At 45.9% G+C, this 16,910-nt stretch overlaps 1 protein-coding gene across 4 annotated transcripts in view; it reads right to left on the reverse strand.

Annotated features, from left to right (window-relative positions):
• The window catches only part of PALLD (palladin, cytoskeletal associated protein), a 420,168-nt gene that overhangs the window by 210,079 nt on the left and 193,179 nt on the right, over positions 1-16,910 (reverse strand). For all 4 annotated transcript variants that reach the window (XM_029076742.2, XM_029076741.2, XM_029076743.2 and 1 more), the window contains 2 exons: positions 3,361-3,480; positions 233-578 (listed from right to left, as the gene is read on the reverse strand). In XM_029076742.2, the coding sequence (XP_028932575.1) occupies positions 233-578; positions 3,361-3,480 (466 nt within the window). The remainder of the gene's footprint in view (positions 1-232; positions 579-3,360; positions 3,481-16,910) is intronic.

The raw sequence follows: 16,910 nt of genomic DNA on the forward strand, positions 1-16,910 counted from the left end.
TTTTCTTTGCTTAGGAACCTGTTTTTCTCTGAGGTTGCCATACTGGATTTTAAATAAATAAATTCCCTTTCAGGCAATTTGGGTCTCTCAGATGTCCCGCTCCGTTGTTTAAATGGATCTTCTTCTGCACAGTGGTGCCCAAGTCTAAACCAGGGGTTCCAAGAAGAGGAGAGATGCCAATCTAGGAAGTGGGGTTGGGGGGGAGGTGGGCAAGAAAGGGAGGGCTACTCACAGTTTGGGTTTGGCAAGCAGCGGCGGAGGCTCCTTGGTGGGGGAAAGCACGGTGGCAGGCGGTGAGGCAGGCTTGTCCTCGTGCGCTTTGCCGTTCATCACTCCGTTGACGCCGTGGCCCAAGTGGATGCCGTTGGTCTCCCTGCCGGTGGAGTTGAGCTGCAGTTGGAGGGCAGCCATGCCAGGCCTGATCTCAGCCGGAATGGCCTGCTGCTTCTCCAGAGGCTTCTTTGGGGTCGGCTCCAGGGGGCTGATCTCCGGGGCTGGAGGGGGCGGAGGGAAGGGCTGGAAAGCATCGCTTTTGGATTCCCTCGTCGACAAGTTGGGTCCACAGTCTTCAGTGCTGGCTAAAGGTGGGAGAGGGGAGAGGAGAAAGGAGGAGGGTGGGTCCAGGGGGAGGGGAAAGATAATGCTTATCCAACCCATCATTCTTTCAACTCTCACTGATACGTTGAAACACACCCAGAGTTGTTAATTCATTAAACAGGGGATTGCTGAGTTGCTTTCATTAGAAGCAGAAGCCACGCCAGCTGGATATTATTTCTGGACAACTTTCTCGACTATTTATGCTCGTGTTGAATGACTCCGGACTATTCATCTCTTAACTCTGCCCGCGGAGGGCGAACTGTAGCCGGTTATGCAACGGCAGCATTTGACTGATGGGTTCCGGACAGTGCCTGAAGAGGAACTTTGACAGCATGGACTGCACAAGCAGAAGTCACAGAAATGGAGTTTTGACCTCTTCAGCACCTTTAACCCAATGAGTTAACTGAAGAATTTAAAAGACCTTAACTTGTCCATTCCATAGGGATATTTTGTGATAGGGAACATTATCCCTGGTTTAAAGACAGTGACGATGAAATGTTAAAGTTAAGTGGCTTGCGCACGAAGCAAGACTATTCCGTGTCGGGTCGTTGCAAAACCAGGTTGCTTCATGTGATCAATCGTATTTATTGAGGACTGCCCGGATGCAGAGCACTGCACTAAGCGCTTGGGAGAGTACAATGTAACAGAATCGATAGACACGTTTCCTGCTCACAGTGAGCTCCAGAATAGATGGTGGTCCCATGGAGGTGGCGGGAGGGGGAGAAGCTCTTGCCAATCAAAGCTGGGCTTTTGTGGTCAAGTGTCCTCTCAATGTCCTGCAGACTTGGGGACGGTGTCAGTGGTGGGATTGCCATTGGGACAGTCCTGCTGCTTAGGAAGCCTCTTCAGGAGAGCTGAGCAGAGGAAGGCCATGCCTAGTGGATAGAGCACGGGTCTGTGTCCTGATCCCCGCTCTGCCACTTGGTCTGCTGGGTGACCCTGGGCAAGTCACTTAACTTCTCTGGGCCCCCTTTAACTCACCCGTAAAATGGGGTTAAGACCGTGGACCCCACGTGGGACATGGTCTGCGTCCCCAGGTACCGTGAAAAGAGCCCGGGCTTGGGAGTCAAGAGGTCGTGGGTTCTAACCCCGGCTCTGCCATTTATCAGCTGTGTGACTTTGGGCAAGTCACTTACCTTCTCTGTGCCTCATTTACCTCATCTGTAAAATGGGGATTAAGGCTGTGAGCCCCACGTGGGACAACCTGATCACCTTGTATCTACTCCAGCGCTTAGAGCAGTACTCGGCACATAGTAAGTGCTCAACAAATACCATCATTATTATCTTTTAGACAGTGAGCCCGTTGTTGGGTGGGGATCGACTCTGTTGCTGAATTGTACTTTCCGAGTGCCTAGTACAGTGCTCTGCACACAGGAAGCGCTCAATAAATACGACTGAATGAATCTACCCCAGCGGTTATCACAGTGCCTGGTACGTAGTCGGCACTTAACAAATACCATTAAAAAAGAAAAGGGAGGAGGAGCGGCTGGAGCAGCAGTGGAGAGATGCAGTCACAATCAATCGATGGTATTTACTGAGCACTTACTGCGTGCAAAGCACTGTGCTAAGCGCTTGGGAGAGGGCAATACCGCATTCCCAGAACACAGTGAGCTAGCAGGGAAAGAACCAAGGCCTTAGAAGAGGGGCCCTTCTCCCCATGGCAAGGGCAGGGGGACTCCCAGACAGGGTGGAAAGCCGACCAGCTTGGGCTCCAGGATCTCAACACTGGAATTACTCCCACCTACTGTTGACACTCTCTGTCAAGGTCTGCACCTCTGTTCTCAGTTTGGAAGGCCGTAAGGGAACCGATTCGGAGCTTTTCAGCCGTTTTTGTTTCGCCTCTGCTGCCACCTATAGCCCTAAGCTCTCGCTTTTGAGGAATCACATCCACTAAGCTGGAGACTCAGACGATCAAAACGATAAAATGATCCCCAGGAAACCAAGGCCAGAGAACCCGGGGCATAAAAATCACAAAACAACAAAGGGCAGAGGGCTGTCTTCACGCTTGCCTTTGAATTGCCTGGCCTTAAAAACTCTCCCGGTGACCTTACTGATTTCTTTTTTACAATTCCATGCTGTTTTTTTTTTCCCTCTCAGGATAGCTAAGCCTCGCTGAGGATGAGAGATTATTTTTCATTTCCCAAGCAGTGTTTTGCTATTTTCCCACCTTTTCACATCTCTCCAAGGATTCCCTTCTGGGGTTCTTCAATAATTGGATTAAACAATGATCACATGCGTGGCTGCACTGCAGCCCGACTGATGCGGTGCTGATTCAGCTGCAGCTGTCTGACGTTAACAAGACCCTCTCAACTAGCGTTTGGATTTCTGCAAGACATTTCCAAGATGCTACTTTCAGCAGTTTTTCTTTTTGTGTGTCTGCGAGGCTGGGTTACCCTCAAAAGCTTGTTCCTTCCTTCAAGGCAGTAAGCACGTCGTGGGCAGGAAACATGTCCGCTGACTGTCATATTGTACTCTCCCAAGCTCTTAGTACAGAGCTCTACACATAGTAAGCACTAAATACCACCGACTGATCAATTCAAGGCCTTCCTCACTGGAAATAACTTTTATACCTAGACCCGGATTAGCTCTCACCAGTACAAAACTCCCTCTGGTAAAAGATCGCCCGCCTCAGAGCCGGCCGGGCGGCAGGAGCGATCCTTTGCCTGGAGAAGATCTTTCTCTAATGATTAACTACGCAGGTGTTCCAGGCACTGAACAGTCTCGCCACCCCAGCGCCTGGTCATTCTTCAACTTGACACATACCTGAGCGGACCACCAGTTGGGCAGTGCTGGTCACTGACCCGAACTCATTTCTTGCCGAACAGGCGAACGTTCCTGCATCTTCGGGGAAGGTTTCTGCAATCACCAGGGTACAGATTTCCTCTGGAAATGGAAAGAGATGAAAAAGTTAATCCCCTATAGGCCCAGCCTTCAATAGAGCAAATCACTGACTATGCCAGAGAGTAATTAAAAGTTTATAAAAAAGACTTATGCCCTGGGACTGCAAGCACCTTATGGGCAGGGACTCTAATAATAATAAGAATTGTGGTATTTGTTCAGTGCTTACTATGCATCAGATACTGTACTAAGCGCTGGGGTGGATACAAGCAAATTGGGTTGGACACAGTCCCTGTCCCATGTGGGGCTCGCATTCTCAATCCCCATTTTGCAGATGAGGTGGTTACAGATGAGGTGCAGAGAAGTGAAGTGACTTGCTCAAGGTCACACAGCACACAAGAGTGGGAAGCAGCATGGCCTAGTGGCAAGAGTCAGAGATCATGGGAGATCATTGGAAGCTGTCAGTGGCTAGTTATCATACTCTGTTCTCCATCTATACTCACTCCCTTGGTGAACTCATTCACTCCCACGGCTTCAACTATCATTTCTACGCAGATGACACCCAAATCTACATCTTCTCCCCTGTTCTCTCCCCCTCTTTCCAGACTCGTATCTCCTCCTGCCTTCAGGACATCTCCACCTGGATGTCCACCTGACACCTAAAACTCAACATGTCTGACTGAGCTCCTTATCTTCCCTCCCAAGCCCTGTCCTCTCCCTGACTTTCCCATCACTCTGGACGGCACTACCATCTTTCCGTCTTACAAGCCCACAACCTTGGTGTCATCCTTGACTCCACTCTCTCATTACCCCACACATCCAATCCGTCACCAAAACCTGCCAGTCTCACCTTCACAAAATCACAAGATCTGCCCTTTCCTCTCCATCCAAACCACTACCTTCTTGGTACAGTCACTCATCCTATCCCGACTGGATTACTGCATCAACCTCCTTGCCGATTTCCCAACCTCCTGTCTCTCCCCACTCCAGTCTATTCTTCATTATGCTGCCCGGATCATTTTCCCATAGAAACGCTCTGGGCATGTCACCCCCCCTCCTCAAAAATCTCCAGTGGTTGCCTATCAACCTTCATATGAAGCAAAAACTGCTCACTTTTCACATCAAAGCTCACCATCACCTTGTCCCCTCTTACCTCACCTCCCTTCTCTCCTTCTACAGCTCTGCCCACACACTCCGCTCCTCTGCCGCTAACCTCCTCACTGGGCCTCATTCTCACCTGTCCCCCTGTCAACATCCTATCTCTGACCTGGAATGCCTCCCTCCTCACATCTGCCAAACTAGCTCACTTTCCCCCTTCAAAGCTCTAGTGAAAGCTCACCTCCTCCAGGAGGCCTTCCCAGACTCAGCCCCCCTTTTCCTCTGCTCCTCCTCCCCTCCCCATCCCCCCAACTCCCTGCCTCTGTTCTACCCCCTCCCCGCCCCACAGCACTTGTGTATATATTGTACATACTTATTATTCTATTTATTTTATTAATGATGTGTATATATCTATAATCCTATTGATCTTTTTGATGCTATTGATGCCTGTCTACTTGTTTTGTTTTATTGTCTGTCTCCCCTCATCCGGTCTGTGAGCTCGTTGTTGGGTAGGGATTGTCTGTATCTGTTGCTGAATTGTACTTTCCAAGCATTTAATACAGTGCTCTGCACACAGTAAGTGCTCAATAAATACGATTGAATGAATGTGGGGAGGGCCCCCCAGGATCTGTTAGAGGGTTTTCTTCTCTGCTGGGCTTATTGTTCATAACAATAGAATGACTCCTCCACAGTTGTTTCCTTTCATCTGTGTGTCTGCTGGCTAGATTACCCTCAAAAACTTCATCCTTCCTTCGAGGCTGTAAGTTCCGTGTGGCAGTACCCATATCTGCTGTACTGAGTGTCCAAGCACTCAGTACAGAGATCTTCAAATAGTAAGCACTTCTCTGATGGGTGGATTGGTCAAAACAATAAAATGACTCTTCCACAATTGCTTCCTTTCATGTGTGATGCAGAGAGGCTTCAAAACTTATAGGAATGACCCACTTGCAAGGGATATACTTGGTATTTAAAGTGAAAAAGCAAGTGTCATACCTACCAAAGAGTTCTCTAAACAAGAACCCTGAATTTTAATTTTATCCACCAGGCAAGGGCTAGGCCCAGAGCCTATGAGGAAATGAACGGGAACACACGTGTGGGATTAATACACTGCAAACGGGGGATCAAACAATTCTGTCACCCCCAAAAACCTGAGATCTGTAGGCACATTTGGCCTTGGTCTCCTATTTGCAGACAATTATTTTAGAGTTTTCCAAATGGTCCTCTCATTCAAACTCCTGGAACATGGGAGAACAAAGGCAAAAACCTGCAGAGCTTTCAGCTTTATTTTTGAGCAAAACAACTGAGAATTTGGACAGCAATGAAAAATTCATAATGGACTTTTCAGGAGATGCCTTAGCCTCAAAATGGTTATGCCAGACTTCTGGGGAGCCTGCTTCTAGTCAGTCAGGGGGCGCCCTATAAGCACAATTTTAGCATATTCCCAAAGACAGCTCCAGTAAACCCTCAATTTTCTGAGGGTGATTACCCACATTGCGGTCGATAAACACGCCTTCCCTGTCTGTCATCCTCCTGGTCAGCTGTTTTCCTCATTCTCGGAACCCTGCAGGACCCTCCCAGACGCTACCACCCTCAAACTCTCCTCATGTAGCCTCAGATGCCTGGAAACGATCTGTTCTAACAGCCCAAAACCAAACCCCTGAGATCAGCCAGGATTGAGGAAATGGCTCTGGAGTGGCCGTAGGGGAAATCCACACTGAATCCATGCTGTTTTCGACATTAGCGCCAGGGATTAGTGGGCCTAATTTCCTCTGCTAGAGGTGAATGTGTGTTTGTGGACTAACCGTGATTTCAATTATCCATGCATGGGCTCCCATCTATTAGCGTGGAGAATTGAGAGCATACTGTAACCACAGCTCCACTCCCAGGGCTTAAACTTCACTCAGAATGACATTAGCCATTTTCTTTTCTCCTTCTTTAAACTTAGCTGTTTCTTTCAAACACACCAAGATATTTTTAGAGGAGCTTCATTTTGGGCTTTATGAGTTTGCTTTGCTCTGACTGGTTTCTGGGCAGGCACTCTCAGTGGGTATCGGCATATTACAACTGGCAGCCACAAGATGAAGGCCCCTACCCAGTTGGAAAAAGGAGTGGAATAGTTCAGACTGTTTTTCTTCACTCAGGAATCGGAGTGTAGAAAGAACAACGATGAACAGCAGCCTCAAAGCATTTGGTTTAATTTAATCATAAAACTTTAGACCTTCTTAATATTTTGTTGAGAGGCCGCCTATCTGTGTCAATTAAAACTAAATTAATTTTCCTCTTTGAAGTTATCGTGTGTCTAAAGACTTCCTGTGGCGGAGACACAGGCTGAAAAGGAATGACTAATTAAAAGCTCAGAACGGGGCTTCTTCAGTCTATCTGGAATATATTTTTTGGCAATACAGTGGAGTCACTTTGTAAGACTGCAGACAGGGTGCTTCATATTACTATTGCATGTTGGGTCTTATCTGACTTATAATGATGATGAATGACTCCTGAAAGGCCTTATCAGACGAATATTGGGTAATTCAAGTTAGGTTTTGAACTCCGGAGTTCAACAAAGGCTTTTCAAAGTCTCATTATGCTTTGGTTAATGTGCCTAAATTTGGATTTGTTTTCATTCAGTATAAACCTTCCAGTTTTCAAAGTGTCCTGGCTGAGTTTGAAACCACATCAGTCCGTTTTGAATGTCAGCAGAATCTTCTCTATCAATTTTATCACTTGGGTAATATTAGTAAAGTACGATGAATCAGCTAATGATTCTAAATTTTACAGACCTACATGGCATAGTTGTTCACCAGAGCTTTCAGAGATGCTCACATTTTCTATGAGCAGATGAAGGGAATCCATAAGTGGAAACAGACAAAAAAGACACCATGAGGTCATCCTCCCATTATTGCCCTCATCAGTCAGCACTTTCTAAGGATTGTATCCAGTTCTGGCTCCCAAATAAATGTAAGGAACTTGAGGAAGGTTCACTGGAGAGTCACATGGAAAATTAAATAATTGGGGAATAAAGCCCATGAGCAAATGTGAAAGGAACTAGGGGGGTTGAGGACTGATTTATGATGATCTTCAAATATATGGGGGGGCTTCTTCACAGAGATAGGGCGGTGATCGACTAACCTAAATTCCCTCCAAAAGCCAAGTGCAATGACATGCACTTTGTGATGCAATAATTGATTTCTTCTTGATCAGCTGATTCTTAGAAAAGAACAAGAAATAGACACACTGCAGGACGAATGATTTAAGTTACAGATGAGAAGCAGTGTGGTCCAGTGGATAGAGCATGGGCCCAGGAGTCAGTTCTAATCATGGCTCCCCCTCTTGTCTGCTGTGTGACCTTGGGCAAGTCACTTAATTTCTCTGGCCTCAGTTACCTCCTCTGTAAAATGGGGATTAAGACTGAGAGCCCCATGTAATAATAATAATAATGTTGGTATTTTTTAAGCGCTTACTATGTGCAGAGCACTGTTCTAAGCGCTGGGGTAGACACAGGGGAATCAGGTTGTCCCACGTGGGGCTCACAGTCTTAATCCCCATTTTACAGCTGAGGTAACTGAGGGACAGAGAAGTTAAGTGACTTGCCCACAGTCACACAGCTGACACATGGCAGAGCTGGGATTTGAACTCATGACCTCTGACTCCAAAGCCCGTGCTCTTTCCACTGAGCCATGCTGCTTCTCTACGTGGGTCACGGACTGTGGCCAAACCGATTAGCTTGTATCTATCCCAGCATGCAGTACGGCGCCTGGTACATAGTAAGCTGTTAACAAACATGATTAAACAAAAAAGAAGATAAAATAAATAATTTCCTGGCATGTAGGGTCGGTAACTACCAGGCAATCAATTGATGGGATTTATTGAATACCTGCATGCAAAAAGCTGTACTGAGCACTTGGGGATAAGAAACTGAAGCAAGATACAAGCTCCCTGCCCTCAAAGTACAATCTTATAAGTTGTCATCAAGGTCATATTCAAAGTTTTATTCAAAGTATTTATTAAGCACTTCCTATGTAATAATAATAATAATGGTGATACTTGTTAAGTGCTTACTATTTGTCAAGCACTGTTCTAAACTGCTGGAGAAGATACAAGATGACCAGGTCAGACACAGTCCCTGTCCCACATAGTGTTCACAATCTAAGTAGGACAGAGAACGGGTATTGAATCCCCATTTTACAGATGAGGTAACTGAGGCACAGAGAAGTTGTCCCTTGCCCAAGATCACACAGCAGGCACATAGCAGAGCTGGGATTAGAACCCAGGTTTCTTGACTCCCAGGACTATGCTCTTTCCTCTAGGCCCTACTGGTCCCCTATGTGTGGTTAATTCTGATATCAGAATACTTTGGCTGTTGCTGTTCACTAATCACATCCAGCTTTTATGTGAAATTTTACATGAAATTCCACCTCCCTAGTTTGGGAACTAAATCAACCCCTTCCTACCTTGTGTTCTGTTCTGTTTTGCTTTGTTGTCTGTCTCCTCCATTTAGACTGAGAGCCCGTTGTTGGGCAGGGATTGTCTCTGTTGCCGAATTGTACATTTCAAGCGCTTAGTACAGTGCTCTGTACATAGCAAGTGCTCAATAAATGCCATTGAATGAATGAATTGGTGTCAGAAATGTGAAATATTTAAAAAGTATTTTTAAGAAGTCATTGTCCTCTAGACTGTAAAGCTCCTTTTGGGTAGGGGACATATCTACCACATCAATTACATTGTACTCTCCCAAGCATATAGAACAATGCTCTGCACGCAGTAAGCACTCAAATACCACTGACTGAATGGTGATCACCAAATAACTTAAGGTCTCTGTCTCCGACCTTCAGGAGTTATAGCTACATTGGAAGACTGTAAGCTTGTTTTGAAATGTGTCCATTTATTGTTGTATTATACTCTCCCAAACACTTAGTACAGTGCTCTGCACGCAGTAAGGGTTCAGTAAATATGACTGAATGAATGAATGAATGGAAGCAGCGCAATAGGTTAGAAAGACAAGTAATAGAATTTTCTTTTTCAGGGGTCTTGGAGAGCAAAAACTCAACAGAAAGACAATCCCTGTGAGAGGAGAAGACCCAAAGAAGCTTAATTGAATAGAGACTCAGTCAGCTCCCTCTCGGTAAATGTCAGGCAGGTTTCTGTGCCCAATCTGACCAGGTGCTGCTAGCGGCCCGGGTGGCATTCATGGCCATTAGAGGCTTCCTGTAACTGTGTGGAAGGCGCCAAGGAATGCCACCATGTGGTGCCTGCCAGTCAAACCTTCACCTCGGGGGACCCCTGCAACTTCAACGTAGAAGTGTCCTTATTGGCCATGCAGGTGCTCGGGGTTGTCCCGGGGCAGTTTGCCTTGGCTCTACGATAGGCATTTTCCAGCATGGAAGCCTTGTGAATGCCTCAGGAAACCTCAGTGACAATACGGGTCCTCCTGGCTCTGAACGCTGCCTGCTGTTTAACAAGCGGTTGGGGCCTCGGATGGTCCGGAGGGAAGTTTAAAGAGAAGCAGCATGGTGTAGTGGATAAAGCCTGGGGCCTGGGAGTCGGAGGGTCATGGGTTCTAATCCCGGCTCTGCCACTTGTCTGCAGTGTGACCTTGAGCAAGTCACTTAATTTTCTGTGCCTCCGTTACTTCATCTGTAAAATGGAGATTGAGTCTGTGAGCCCCACGTGGGACAGGGACTGTGTCCAATTTGATTTGCTTGTATCTACCCCAGTGCTTAGCACAGTGCCTGGCACAGTAAGCACTTAACAAATACCATTATTTTCATTATTAAGTTTAGAGGGGCTGATTAGACAGTCTCTCGGGGGTGATTGGGTATTTGATGTCCCTCTAGTATTGAATAAAAGGGCAGTGCCGGTTGGTAGGATCACAGGACTGCGTCACTCTGATTTGCTCCTTTTATCCATGCCCCCTCTCAGCTCCACAGCACTTACGTACATATCTGTAATTTATTTATCTATATTAAAGTCTGTCTCCCACTCTAGACTGTAAGCTCACTGTGGGCAGGGAATGTGCCTGTTATAGTGTACTCTCCCAAGCGCTTAGTACAGTGTTCAGAACACAGTAAGTGTTCAATAATAATAATGTTGGTATTTGTTAAGCGCTTACTATGTGCAGAGCACTGTTCTAAGCGCAGGGGTAGATACAGGGTAATCACGTTGTCCCATATGAGGCTCACAGTCTTCATCCCCATTTCACAGATGAGGTAACTGAGGCACAGAGAAGTGAAGTGACTTGCCCACAGTCACACAGCTGACACGTGGCAGAGTTGGGATTTGAACCTATGACCTCTGACTCCCAAGCCCGGGCTCTTTCCACAGAGTCACGCTGCTTCCCTAAATACGACTGACTGACAGGACTGTAATGCGAAAAGTGAAAAGACATACAAAAACAAACCAAAAAAATTAAACAAAGTCTCAAGTAACTCCGGGGCAGTTTCATAGAGCACACATTGGCCGCCCAGTCCAAGTAGGAGGGAGAACAGGTATAGAATCCCCATTTTACAGTTGAGGAAACTGAGGCACAGGGAAGTTAAGTCACTTGCCCAGTGACACACAGTAGGCAAATGGCAGAGCTGGGATCAGAACTCAGGTCTTCTGACTTTCAGGTCGTGTTTCTTCTTTAGTATATAAGGGCACTCTTCTATGGTTTCTGTAGGTAAAGGCTTAATACCATTTAAAAGGTCAATCTGTGAGGTTCTAAAATTGGAGGAAGTCATGAGGAAATGAGAAAAATGAAGCCCCATGATATTTAAAATCCATCTGGTAACATCTTACTAAACAAAGGAGCTGAACATCTGCAAAATAAATTTTGAGAATGGATGGAAATCAGGAAATGACTCCTTTCGTCAAAGAGTCTTAATTCTCTAAAGTGAAAAATTTACTTCAGGTTAGGAAGCACCTCTGAGTTGCTCACATGGCATTTCATCAGCACAGAGTCTCATCTTCATTTTCGGCTCTGGGACGGAAGGTGCCATTTGAGGGCGAAGCATTACAGGCACTAAAACAGAATATAGCAATGCTCATTTCTCTACAGCAACCAAAGAAAAGGTCCCTTTGGAGCAGAGCTTCCCGGAGGGCAGCTTAGAAAAATGCTTTGCCAATGCTTGACCAAAAGAAAATGAAAACTCATTCTGTAAGCTGAAACCTGTGTAATGCTGAGTTTTGCCAACTGTTAGCTGATTACTGGGTCACTTGGACATCAGTGGAGAGTTTTTATAGCTGCTGCTCCTCCTCCTTGCTCTAGTGTAACAGGAACACGTAGAGAGGACTAGGTATCCAAAAGAAATCCTTACCTCGCTCTCCAAACTATGCTTCTTGGAAACAGAGTCTTTGGCAGCACATCTTAGTGGAAAGACCCCAAACTTGGGTGTCAGCAGATGTGGGTTCTAGGCCTGGCTCTGCCATTTCCCTGCTGTTGCCCCTGAGCAATTCACAGCCCTCACACTGCCTCACTTTCCTCACCTGTAAAATGGGGCTAAAATCCCAGGTCTCTTTATCTCTTAGCCCCATGTGGGATGTGGCTCTGTGCCTGATGAGATTGTGTGTACCCAGAGCACAGTAAGCACTTAATAAGTACCATTATTATCATTATCCTTCTAAAAATAGAATTCATTTGTTTGAGGCAGGAATGTTTACAAGGTTTGGTACCAAAAGAAATGATAATTAATAAAACATAATTCGATTTCCCATTTTATAAGGTCAAGCTCTTCCTCATTTGCAATCTTAACTGGTTGTGATTCAACTGACTTGAGAAGTAGATTAACTGCTCTTGAGAGTGCCTGAAGCCATTAAATTCCTGCTGTGGATAGCAGAGGAATATAATCCATTGCTTTTAATATTTGGTTGGAAGTACCCAAACAAAGAATTGAACAGGTTTTAACAACTCCCTTCTTCACTCTTCACTTTTTTCTCATGGTACTCATTACGTGCTTTAAGCAATGGGATAGAAAATCAGGTTGAACACAGTCCCTGTCCCACTTGAGACTCACAATCTAAGTTGCAGGGAGGAGGATTTAATCTTCATTTTACAAATTAGGTTACTGAGGCTCAGATAAGTTAAATGACTAGCTAAGCTTCACACAGCAAACAAGTGGTAGAGCCAGAATTAGGACCCAGGTCCTCTGATCCCCAGTCCCGTGTCCTTTCCATACTGCTTCTCGATCTCCCCAAGTTTCCTCTATAAAAGATTGTTTTGAAGTACAGTACGAGATTCTTACCAAAGCTATAACATCTCTGGTACTTGAGATTTAACAGTTGAGGGGAGGCAGCAACCTTTCTGGGATTGCTAAAGAAAAGAAAATTCTTACAGAGAGGCAGGAGGTAGGCTGGGGGACTTTCTCCCTCCTCCTCGAAAGCTGGGAAGTTCAAACATGGCCCTAGGTTCTACAACAGGCACTACTAACCAACACAGAATGGTAGAGTTTTCCGAAGATAAATGGTAGGTGTTGGGGCGGATGAGAGAGAGAGAGGAGAAAGAGGTGGATCCACCAAGGAATATGACAAAAGATGATTTCTAATTGTTCACTTTATTTCTTCCATTTCTGAAATTGAGATAGAATTTCTGTCACAAACTTTTGTACTCTCTCAGTTGTGTGTGTGTGTGTGTGTGTGTGTGTGTGTGTGTGTTGGGGGGGGAGCAGCAGCGGTGGTGGAGGATGATAAGGGGGGTGTTGGGAGGGGGCAGGAGGAGACCGCAAGGGAAGAAAGCCTAAAACCAATGAACAAATCCCACAGACGGAGCATTAAAGATCAAAGGAACTAAAATATAAAAGCTGATGACGCACTGTCCCGTGAAAGGCCGGGGAGATCTTCAATTCTCTCCGAAAAATGTGATGCGGTGAAATCTGGCACTCTCACTTGGTGCTATTTGCTAGATAGGGGAGTTTGGCTCAGGTTATGAATCACAGAAGCAAAAACAAAGCCTATTATGCAAGGTTCAAGGCAAGTACTTATGCTCTTCAGAGATCCATCTTTAAGGCATGAGGCATTGGGCTTTGAAAGATTTTATGGGAACAACTCCCTGGCCACCTAAGAAAAATTATTTTACAAATGATTCTTCTCACATGCCACTAGACAATCGCCTTCAGTAATTCAATAGTTCGTGGCTGCACCCAGACGTCTGAGTAATAGCCAAAGCATCAACAGCTGGCAAATGAGTCTTGCTTCCCCTTTTTTCTTCCCAAGCAGACTGCTCTTTGAAGGATTCAATCACCATAAAGTCAGAATGTCAAAGAAGAAGCACAGAGTGGGTAATTTGACAAACGGATGTCGACCTTAAGTAATCGGACTAGCTATTAATTCACAAAACAGTCTAAAAAGATTTGTGATGTAAGTTGACTTCCGTCTAGACAGAGAGAGGAGTGTAAAATACATTAGACAGATACAACTCAGCAATGACAAGAAAAACCTGTTTTACCATCTTTCAGCTCGACACACTCTCGTGGGAGATGATCTTCCCTGTATGTATCCCTCCCCCATACCAGCTCTCTCTAGCCAACCTGCAGAGAAGGAGTCTAAAGCTAGCTATCGCTGAATTCCAATTTGAAAATCCTAACACATCTGACATTTACAACAGTGTTCCGGAGTGTTATATACATGAACAATATTGGTTAAGATACAGAAAACTTTTAAGATAGATAACATCTGAATGGTAAATATTTTGGTCAATTGCTGGAGCTACCTAAATCTCAGCTGCTTTTAAATGCCTCTAGCTGACGTTTTCTTATCCATCTGCTGGCTGGAAGGTACTCGGTGTTGATTTTGTTTCTGATGCTCATGATGTTATCTGGAGTGAGCCTCGCATAGGTATTATTTGACAGTGTGCATAGTGTGGATTTCGAGCACACTCTCCCCCAACAACAATTTACTCAGGACTTCCCTGGAACTAATTCAACAGATCTCTTAGACCAAACGCCCAGCTTTAGTGACTGTGTGCTACTGTGGGGAAATAAAAGAAGGGGTAGTATTTTCAGATAAATAAAAGAATTGTACAGTTAGTTCTATTGGGTAAAACTATTAGGTAATTTATCAAGGTGTCCAGTAAGCAACAGGCACTATCTTCTGTTCTTTAACACCGAGGTTCAGTAACTAACCAATGTCATCAGATAGAAAGAGATAATAATGATGGTATTTGTTAAGCACTTACTGTGTGCAAAGCACTATTCTAAGTGCTGGGGAGGATACAAGGTGATCAGATTGTCCCACCTGGAGCTCACAGTCTTAATGCCCATTTTACAGATGAGGTAACTGAGGCACAGAGAAGTTAAGTGACTTGCCCAAAGTCACACAGCTGACAAGTGGCAGAGTCTTAATTTGAACCCATGACTTCTGACTCCCCAGCCTTTGATCTTTCCACTGAGCCATGCTGCTTCTCTAAGAGATCATTTTTGACAGGTTGCCTCATTTTGCTCTACAAAGATTATTCTGGCAAAATCCTGAAATCCCTCCTGTGGTGGGCTGGGGACTCTGCCCAACCATATAAACTTATCTCTAACTCAACCCTTAGAACAATGCTTGGCACATACAAAGTGCTTACAAGTACCATTATTATTGCAAATAATAATAACGATAATAAAATCCTGCAAGATGACATGATCGATGGGAGGTTTTTAATGGCTACTGATTGGTCAGCTTCACAGTTAGTCAGTCATATTTGTTGAGTGCTTACTGTGTGCAGAGCTCTGTACTAAGCACTTGGGAGAGTACAATATAGCAATACACCAGGCACATTCCCTGTTTATGGCCTAGAGGGGTGTATCACTAGGGCGCCCGACCTACTGTGAAGCTGGGAGGAAAGAATTCAGGCCGACCCTGGGTGCATGGATGGTCCACCGGGCGTGCGAACCCATGGCATCTGCCCAAACTGAAGAGTGTGTGGGGGACCCTGGAGCTTGTCTCTGTGGCAAGGGGAGAACTGCCACGCTTGAGATTGCGGGTGAGGTGGATGCCAGGTTGGGTCTGCTTATTGTTGTCTTGTATTCTCCCAAGTGCTTAGTACAGTGCTCTGCACGCAGTAAGTACTCAAAAAATAGGATCAATTGACTGGCTGGATCTCCCAGCTGGGTGCAGAAAGCTGCCACTGCCAGCATTAGCATCAGTGCTGGGGACAACAGGAGGTGTGAGAGCTGGGGACTGTCTTGGCAGGGCCACGCCCGGAAATGCAGGACGGGTGGGATCTAGGCTGGGCTCCCCTGGTGGGGATGTGGCCAGGGCAGCAGGATTGGTGACAGCCGGGTCGGGCTCCCCTGGTGGGGCATAATAATAATAATAACAATGATGATATTTGTTAAGTGCTTAATATGTGCCAGACACTGTACTGAACACTGAGGTGGACAAAAGCAAATTGGATTGACATAGTCTGTCCCACATGGGGCTCACAGTCTCAATCCCCATTTCACGAATGAGGCCCAGAGAAGCAAAGTGACTTGGTCAAGGTCAAACAGCAGACAAGTGGCAGAGCCGGGATTAGAACACATCACTTTCTGAGCCCCAGGCCTGTGCTCTATCCACTCTGCCACGCTGCTCCTCTAAAGGCTACCACCACCGGCACCCTTACTGGCTAACTGGGAACAGTAGGAGGGATGGTGGCCGGGTTCTTCCCGTGTGGGACCGCACCTGCGACTGTGGGGTGGGTGAGAGCTGGGCTGGGTTTCCCAGCAGGGGATGGAGAGCTGCTGCCAACACTGACATGCTTGGGACTCCTGCTGGGCTCAGAGCCAGAATGTGCCCAGGGGGCAGGCACTAGGACAGAGGCAGATTGGATCACAAGACGAGCCGAGCCAAGACGAGCCGAGCCGGGGGAAGTAGCCCCATGTTTCTACCTCAGAATTGGGAGAACTGATAGGTTGGCTTCGTAAGACAATGAAATGCCTCTTATGCAAATCGCACCCTCGAGGCAGACTCATCTCCCATATCGTCCTGCTGTTTGCCCACTCAGTCAGTCAGGCAGTCATATGTTTTGAGCCCTTACTCTGTGCAGAGAACTGTACTAAGCACTTGGGAAATTAAGATATAACAATAAACAGACACAACGAGCCCACAACAAGTTTACAGTCTAGGTGGATAGACAGTAATGTAAATAAATATATTACAGATTAGTACATAAGTGGGGCTGGGATGGGGGATGAATAAAGTCAGGGTGACGCAGAAGGGAGTTGAAGAAAAGGAAAAGAGAGCTTAGTCAGGGAAGGCTTCTCGGAGATGTGCCTTGAATAAGGCTTTGAAGGGGAATGTACGGTTCTTGGAAGATGTACTTGCTCTGTAAATGGACAGTTCTTGGGGTATGTATTGTCTAGCACACGGAAAGCTGCTGGGGGACATGCCATCTAGTATATAGAAGTCTCAGGGATATACCAATCTAGCACACAGAAAATTCTTGG

Source organism: Ornithorhynchus anatinus, chromosome 12 (genome assembly GCF_004115215.2).
Source record: "Ornithorhynchus anatinus isolate Pmale09 chromosome 12, mOrnAna1.pri.v4, whole genome shotgun sequence".
Classification (NCBI taxonomy): Eukaryota; Metazoa; Chordata; class Mammalia; order Monotremata; family Ornithorhynchidae; genus Ornithorhynchus; species Ornithorhynchus anatinus.